Here is an 8,818-nt window from a genome sequence, read left to right on the forward strand (position 1 = left end):
CTGATGATAGCATCATTTTGACATCTTACGGGAACCCATAATTCTCAGGGCATAACCTCTGTCCTACCAGCCTGAAGTCAAGTAGAAACCAAAACATTTCTGCAGCACTCATCTGTGTGAACAGATTTCTAGGTTGGGTAGGTCACTACATTCTCTTTTGGTTCCAAATTGGTCAAAAAGATTTGCAAAGTGACTTCTGAAGAACAGCTCTGAGGAATGTGGAAGAGCATAGTTACTGTTTTGAGTGTGTGTGTTTGATGAGCTAACACACTTACGAAGCACTTAGCAGTTCTATGCCAGGCACTCTGTGTTCATAATCTTAAGAGTTAAGTTCTATCGTTAGTCCTATTTTATAGAAGAAGAAAGTAAGGCTCAAAAAGGCTAAGCACATTTCCCAGGGTAACAATTCAGCTGCAGAGCCGTGATCCAAACCCTGGTAGCCTGATTCTAGAGCCCCTTTTTTCAATCAGTGAAGCTTAGACTGGCCTAGCTGTGAATCTGAATTATGATTTGTGTTGAACTCAGCTGCTTAATGACTCCTGGCCTAAAGAAACAAAATGGTGACTGGAAAGGAAAGAGTAGTGTCCTCAGCTAAACCTCCTCCACCACAGAGATGAACTTATATTTTTAGAGTGAGTCCAAGGATATGTTCATATCACATGCCATTGTCCTGGTCCCTTGTATCGTGAGAACCCTGGGCTTTCTTACTGTCACAGAATACCCACACTTGCTCCCTTCTCAGAGTTTTAAGAAGAAAAACTCTTCCACCCAGGTACAGAGCTCATTACCCTTTCAGGTGGTTTTCTCCTATCTTTGGTATTTGTGGATAATGGCCATTGGGCAGCAGCTGGGCCTCTGGATCCAGCGCTGCACTGACAGGCAGACCGCATATATGTTGTCTAGAGTAGCTGTGTGATCCCCACCGTGATCCACTACCAGCTAAGCCCACACCACATCCCTCCGGGTCACTGGGAGGAACAGAAGCCCGTTCCCTAGCTGGTTCTCTCATCCCTGTCCTAGGAAACAGCTATCTTCCAACCCATTTCTAATCCAAAGCAACAGGAAGGTGGCTGTTTATAGTGGAGGGGAAAATTATTACTTTTGAGTACTTGAGAGAAGTAACATTTGAAATGCAATTGAAGCATCAGTCAGCCTCACCTTCTTTCTGGGACTCCAAAATAAAACTTCATCCCTGGCTTAGAGTATTCTGTCAGTGTCTGCTAGGCAGCTAAGGTTGACACTTGGCACTCTCGGGTCACTAACCTGCCTTTTCTGTGTGTCCACCTGCTTCCAGTCCCGTATGTGCAGCTCAGTCACCTGAGCACCGAGTCAGGTACCTTCCTCTGTGCTGGCCCTGCCCCTGCCTCCCAGCCACGCTCTTCTGGCTGCATTGGCCGCCTGCAGCATGTCCGCAGTTTTTCTGTGCAGTGAGAGCCCGATAGAACGTGGCTCATTGCGCTCCAAGAGGACTAGCCTGCAGGTCCAGCCCTGAGCCCCCAGGAAGGAAGAATGGAGCGGGTTACAATAGCCAGGCTTCCTCTCTCTCATCACAGGAGCACTAAAACTTTATAGGCAGGACCCCTCTCCCACCATTACCTGCTATTCCTTGCAGTAGCTGCCAGACACAGGCCGCTAATCCAAGGGCCACCTTAGTCCTAAATAGGATTGTCAGAGCCTGTGCCCAGAAAATCCTGCAGGTGAAGGCATCTTTTGACCCCAGCATTAAAATAACAGCTGGAAATGGCTGGTGCTTCAGAAAAATCTGTAGGGATGTTATTTCCAGGTAAGTCCCTGTTCTGGCCAAGTTGGAGGACCTTAGGATCGAAGCAGTGGCAGAACAGGAGTCTGAGTTAAACACCCAGAGCCCTTCCCTCTCAAGCAGCCTGTACTTCACAGCCTGCATAGAGGCCAGCTCCAGGCCTGCCAACCCTTTCTACATCCACACCTTCCTACCTGTCTCCTCCCCAGGAAGCAAGAGTAGCCTGTGGACACACATGGTAGTCTTGTTGTATCGGGCTTGCACTGTGTTTGTGAAACACCTTCATACTTGTGTGATTTGTCTTATTTTGGTTTAATCTTGCATGCACTGTAGGTTTTGGCTACCTGTGTGGGTTCCCAAAGCCTCCTTCCTAATTATTCATTATGAATGCCGTGGGCATAGCTAAGAGGCTATCCTCTGGACTAAGGTTTCCCCTTGTTCTGCTGTGGACTAGCTGAGATTCCAACCAGATCTGGAGGTTTAAAGCAGTCTTACAGATAGCTACTCATGTAAAAGCTAGTAATGCAAAATGAAGATTGGCTGTATCTTGTCCTGGGCGTTACCTTAAATGGATTGGGAAAACTAAATATAACACCTTTGATAAAACTTCTGGATTGACTTGAGTTTAACCAGGGCTCCATCTTCTAGTCCTCTTGGTTCTTTCTTACAGTACCATCTGCCAGCATGACCCGACTCGCCCGATCACGAACCCACTCAACCTCGAGTAGTATCTGCTCTGGAGAAAGTGCCTTTAGTCGATCTGTCACCAGCAATCAGTCAGATGGAACTCAAGAATCCTCTGAGTCCCCTGATGTTCTGGACAGACACCAGACGATGGAGGTGTCCTGCTAAGCAGATGCTCCTCCCCTGGACCATGCAAGTCCATCCTCCTTCAAACGACCACTCCATAATATAACATTTCATTCAGCAAACTGGCATCTGTCTTTAACTCCTGCATGACCACTGACTCTTTCTGGTATCCTGGATTTATCATTCCCTGCCTGCCCGCCCCTCTTTTTGTATGTACCAGGAACCACTTCATGCCATTATTGTAACATTCCAACATCTCTAGCTGATCAGATCCTTATCTTCTCTTGCCAGCTTTTCCCCATGCTTTCCCAACTACATAGCTGATAAGATTTCTTTGATCCTGATGTATGTATGTGAGCACGCGTGTCTGTTCGTATGTGCATATTTCTGTGATTTTAGACATGCTTTCTTGTAGAGCTTCTGCAAAAAAACAAAAAAGGGACTTCTTTTTTGCTTTTTTTTTTTTTTTTTTTTTTTTTGCATTTTCAATAGTGTTTTTAGGGGAAATATGCAGATTTCTAGGTTGGGTAGGTCACTGCATTCTCTTTTGGTTCCAAATTGGCTGATGTGATTTACAAAGTGACTTCTGGAGAGAGCAGCTCTGAGGAATGTAGAAGATCATAATTACTGTTTGGACTGTTAATTCATTATGACAAACAGAAGGGAGCCTGTTACATAGAGAAGCAGGCAGGGTGGCCAGCTGCCTCCTCCGTCCAAATGAATTCACATACACTGTTCTATAAATAAAAGGGAGGGATATATACTGTTGGAAGCCCATGAATGATGAGGTTCTTATGCAACATGGAATTGTTCCCAAGGAATGGACATGGCTTAATTATTGGACTCTCTTGGCACAGGAAGGTGGAAAACAAATTACCAGGCATTCGACTGCTGGAACAGAACTGTCTGATACCACTACTAGACATCCACAAGAAATGTCTTCCAGCTCTGTGTTGGAGAGTGTTTCTCTATCTCCAATCCTTAGTAAAAGGAGAGGTACGGCCTGGAAATTATGTAGGAAATGGCATTGAGGAGAGAAACAGACATTAACAGAATATCTTATTTAATAGTTATAGCCTTGATTTCAGCAGACTTAAGAGGAAGCTAAGTGAAATTGAGATAGAACTCATTTTTCAGAAAGATTCTTAATCCTATGAACTCTCTTTTGTAGGAGGGAAGGGGTCAATCCCTGTAAGGGCAGCCTGTGCAGGTAAAACTGTGTTTAGCCTACTACTGCTATCGCTGGGCGGAGGGTGAAACCAACTGCCACACAGCCAGGGCCCAGCTCTTAAGGTCATCAAGATGTAAGCACAGGGTGACACAGCTCCAGATCTTAGGAAGGGGCTTTTCAGTCATAGTATTTGCTTTCTGCCAAGATAGGGAATATGTCACTCTGCCAGAGTATGACTTTTTACAGATTATTAAATAAAGCTGTATATGTCTCATTGTTACCTGATTGCTGGTCTTATTTCTCTCAAGCCACTCACTGGGGCTCAGGGAAGGACTGAATTACTGTATATGGGCTCCATGCTGGGCATTTTCACATACTTGATCATTATCCCACCCAGTGAAGAAATGAAGTCTCAGAATAAATAATTTGCCCAAGGTCATACCAGAAGCCCAACTGGGATTGAATGAACCCCAAGTCCATCTCACACATCCTCTATTCCTCTCAACCCAAAAATCGTGAGAAGTTTGGCCATGCGGTTTGTGGCGAAAGAGAAGAAGCTGAGGTCTTGGAAAGGCATTCTGTATCGCAGCTCTGCCACCTGTGTGGGGTTGTTGAGGCCCACCCCTCCTCAGTAATTATCTGCAACCACTTGTCAGTTCTTCTTAGAGACCAGGCTGTATTTCTCCAGAAATGGCTGTCTTTATACTCACCGAGAATAATTTCAGGAGCTCGCCATCTCAGGTTTTAAACGACTCAGGAGCTGCTACTGCCAAAATACATCAAGGTTGCTGTGTCTGTGGGAGAAACCTGTAAAACGACACAGACCCTGCTCATACTGACAGAGGAGATGAAAGAAGTGGACGTGGACAGATACAGGTCAACAAGCTGAATTCCTGACATTGCAGGTCAACACAGGCTTCTGGAGCTAGAGGTGGTCCTATGGTGACAGTTCCTGTTAAGAGCCATACTGCTGCATGGGAGTTGCTTTCCTACCTTAGCCTTGTGCCTGGAATCATGCCCCAACTGACTGCACCTGACTGACCCTTAGCTGCACTCATTCCTCCTCTTGTTTTTGTTCCCTTTCTTTCTATTCAATTCAAAAAAAAAATCTTGGGTGTCTGTTTTGTGAGAGGTAGAGAAAGTGGCCGGGTATACAACATAATTGTATAAAGCTCTTACCATATAAATCATCTTTCCCAGTTCTCAAGGTGACTCTGCAAAATGCACCGTGTTTTACAGACAGAACAGCTGAGGGGAATTAAGTAATTTGACCAAGGTCACCTAGCTAGAAAAGGTTCCTAGTTCTTCCAAAATCAATACATTTTCATACTTTAGTCAGCCTTTTATTGAGCACCTATTACAGGCTGGACCCTTAGTGCCTTCCTACATGTTTTCTTCTGTTGACCCAGTGAGGTACACACTAGTTCCCTTTTATGCATGAGAAATGGTCACAAATAAGCAGCAGATCTAGGCTTCAAACTCATTCTTAGGTGCCTCCCTGAATGGAAAGGGAGAGTGGGATATTTTGAGCCCAGAGACTCCATACTTCCTACTTCATTCATAGACCTCACCTTGAGGGTGGTCTGAAAAATTTGTCAGATACGAAGATGAACATTAGAGAGAGATGCAGGCAGGAGCAGGGGGGTGGGCCTGAGCTCAGTTCCTTCCCTGCCACAGGCCACATGTTGAGCGGCCATCACTCTTGCACACGTTCGGGTTAGAATTTTCTTAAAGAGGCTGTACCTCCACTCTGGCTCCTTCAGCTCTCCATGCCATGTGCCCTCCGAGTTAATCTCTTAACAACTTCCCCTGCAGAAAGGGAGACCCTGAGCTGGAATGCGCCCCAGGTGGCCATAACCCCCAAAAGCTGCACAGTGGAAACTGGAGTCTGCCATTTCAGTGCAGTGGGTCATTTTATGCTTAAAAAAGTCTCCAGGAACCAATCCCCCCTAATGAAAAGGCAGCAAGAGAGTGGTTATTTAGATTTTAACAAAAGCAGGATTTTAAGTTTCAGTCACTGAAGGTAACACCAATCAAAGACGATTATATCAAAGATTCTTTATCCTGGCCAAGGGGTTCCCAAGCTAGGGTGTGCATCAGAGTCACCTGGAGGGATTGTGAAAGACTGTTGGCCCCCGTCCACAGAGTTTCTGATTCAGCAGATCTGAGATGGGGCCCGAGAATTTGCATGTCTAACAACGTCCTGCATGATGCTGAGGCTGCTGGTCTGGGGGCCACACTCTGAAAACTGCTGCCCAAAGGTCTTGCTACTCAAAGTGTCCCCAGACCAGCAACATGGGTATCACCTGGGAGTACTTAACAATAAAGCATATTGAACCCCACCCCAGACCGTCTGAACCGAAATCTGCTGTCTGACAAGATCCCTGGTGATTCCTATACACATTAAAGGTTGGGACACATAACTCCAAGGCAGTGCTTTCCAGACTTGCCAGTCAAAGGAATCTCTTAATGTGTTTAAAAGTCAAATTCCTATGCTGCTCCTCTGGTGACTAGGATTCAGGTGTGGGAGCATCTGGATTCTGAGACTAACAAGCCCCTCAGGTGGTGGTTATGATCAAGTAAGCATAGGAAACTTGCTTATTTACCTCAGTTCTGTGTTCCTTGAGCAAGACCAAGCTGCTAAGCCAGGAAAAACCCCCTCTGTCCAGGATCATGACAAGGCAGCCGCTTCTCCCCCAGAAAACAGGAACTTGGGGAAGGTGGCTCCTTGATGGTCTGTGATGCCGTCAGAGGAAATGGGTGGTTGTGAGAACCACAGAGTCTGCAGCTATGAGCTGGGAGCTCAGAGAGCGCTGAGCCTTCTTCCCTGGTCCACCTGTGGTTGGGAGGTTCACCCAGTCAGGGCTCCAGCCCCATTCCAGGTGTACAAACTGCTGACCACAGGCAGCTACGGAGCTACCCAAAGTGATACCAAGAGCCTCTCCTTGAAGATTCTCCTAGGCCAAGAGGGCCCTGGATGTCCTAGGACTAAGGATGTTGGCAGACTTCCAGAAGGGCCCCCCAAGGCCCTAACCTCTCCAGCCAAGGCGAATGTATTAGCTGACCCCCCACTCCAAGCCTCTAATGACAGGAAACAAGTAAGTATGCTTGTTTTTGTTTTCTGATGGCCTTGGGAAAGGATGGTCCCTTCAGAGACTGGGAGTGGGCTTTACAGTTGGGGAAAGAAGCTCAGGGAGGAGTGTTTCCGCCGAGGCTGTCAGAGGGGTGATTTCTAAGGGTCCCTGAAGAAACCAAGAGTTCCCTCATCCATCTGTGTCCTCCTGAGAATTACACTGTTCCCTCTGGCTTGTCCGTCCACATGCCCAGTCTAGTCCCATCTCAGTTACAAGCTTGCTGTGTGACTTTGTAGCCCACTCAGCCCCAGCCTCCCAGCTTCAGTGTATGAGAGGAGTCTGGATCATAATCTCTGAAGCAACTCCAGAGTTGTCAGCTCCTCTCAAAATGGTGATATTTTTCAATCGAAAGGCAGGTGCTCAATCCAAATTCATCACTCTTACTCCACCACTGAGAAATTATCCTCTGAACCACAGAAACACAAAGGTGGACTGAAAACTCTGCTCTGACCGGATGAGCTGTGTGACTGAGCTCGGCGCTGGGGCCGCACCCTCGGGGCCCTGGATCTTGCGTCTGAATGGGGTTCAAATGCCACTCTCTAGATGAGATGGTCAAAAAACAATTGTGGGCATTGTGCTGATCTCAGCTGCTTTTTACTAACTCCTTCTAACCACTGGCTCAGGTCCCCTAGAAAGTGCCTAATGCATAGTAAGTTGGCCAAATTCTTATATAATTAATAATTCTTTCTCTTCAAAGTGTTGGCCAACAGCTTCTCCTCCTAGGCCTGCCCACCACGTGGTCTTCGTTTTGCCCGCGCTAGGCTTGCTGACCCCAGCAGGTGAAGGGAGGTAGCAGAGGGTACTGGGGGCTCCCAGCCTGAGTGCATTTCTGCCTCCAGGCCCATCCCCCAGCTCCACCTGCAGCGGGAAGTTTCTGGGTTCAGCGCAGTTGGTAATTGTGGTGACTTTATCTTGCTGAAGGTGGGGAAAGGAAACCTTTACTGAGCACCCCTTCTGTACCAGGCTCCTCGACTTCTCCCCTTAGCCCTGTGGACTCAGTGTTCTCTCTAATTCACAGATGAGACTCGGGAAAGTTACATGCTTTTTCTGAGGTCACATGGCTTCAGCCTTGTCGGCCTAAATTAATCACTTGTGCTGCCCAGGAAAGATCTCCCGTGTGAGTCTGGATCCATGTCGGAACAGTTAAACTTAGAACCTGTACCTCATACTCAAAGGGCAAGGCTGGGGAGCAGCAGGAAGGTTGAAATTCTGACCTCCTGAGAGGGTGCTTTAGTAGGCGGGGAGGGAGCAGCAGACCTGAGGAGACAGCAGCACCACCTCAGGCTGCCAGGGCTTCAGGATCCCAAAGTCAGCAGGAGGTGGCTGCCCGGAGCCATTTCCTAATTGGGCCCGACCTCCAGTCCCACCAATCCTGAGTTCCCTGTGAGCAGCAGCAGAAGCAGGTACTGTTATCCCCATGTCAATGACACGAGACTGCAGAACCGAAGGGAGATCCCTTGCACAGGTCATTGTTCCCTCCTCTAAGGCAGGATCTTTACTCCCGACAGGACTGGACTGTGAGGCCATGGAGGTCGGTCAGTGCTAGCGACAGACAGCTCACCCAGACATGGCGTCAGCCTTCAAAGGCAAGGAGGAACCTGCCGCATCACCAAACTAGTGTAATTGCGCCTGTCTCCACTCAAAAGAATGAAACTACCTCCCCGAAACACTTTAAAATAGTGTTCGGAAAAATCAGCATGACCCTGGAAAACAGGAATTTAAATTATTTTAAGGATAAGACACCTGTTCAAAGAGCTAATAATTATTTTTGTCCATTTAGTTAATGTGTTTTGAGGGCCTTCTATGGGCCCCAGCCCTCACAAAATGTTGAGAAGACAGGCAAAGAGAGATCCTGTCTTCATTGAGCTATGAAGTAATGGCATATTAAACAAGTAAAATCTTTAATAAATGAATAATTAAAATGGGAATGAATACAAGACGGAG

General features: G+C 47.0%; 1 protein-coding gene across 2 annotated transcripts in view; it reads left to right on the forward strand.

Annotated features, from left to right (window-relative positions):
* The window catches only part of NDRG3 (NDRG family member 3), a 67,798-nt gene extending 63,778 nt beyond the window's left edge, over positions 1–4,020 (forward strand). The window contains exons 16-17 of one of the 2 annotated variants that reach the window (XM_054573789.1): positions 1,295–1,333; positions 2,430–4,020. In XM_054573789.1, coding sequence (XP_054429764.1) covers positions 1,295–1,333; positions 2,430–2,611 — 221 coding nt within the window. In that variant the 3' untranslated portion in view covers positions 2,612–4,020. The remainder of the gene's footprint in view (positions 1–1,294; positions 1,334–2,429) is intronic. The other variant, XM_054573790.1, reaches the window with a different exon arrangement.
* The last annotated feature ends 4,798 nt before the right edge of the window (positions 4,021–8,818 follow it).

The sequence above is a fragment of the Pteronotus mesoamericanus genome, unplaced genomic scaffold (assembly GCF_021234165.1).
Source record: "Pteronotus mesoamericanus isolate MK-2021 breed Mesoamerican mustached bat unplaced genomic scaffold, CSHL_Meso_final contig_25, whole genome shotgun sequence".
NCBI classification, from domain to species: Eukaryota; Metazoa; Chordata; class Mammalia; order Chiroptera; family Mormoopidae; genus Pteronotus; species Pteronotus mesoamericanus.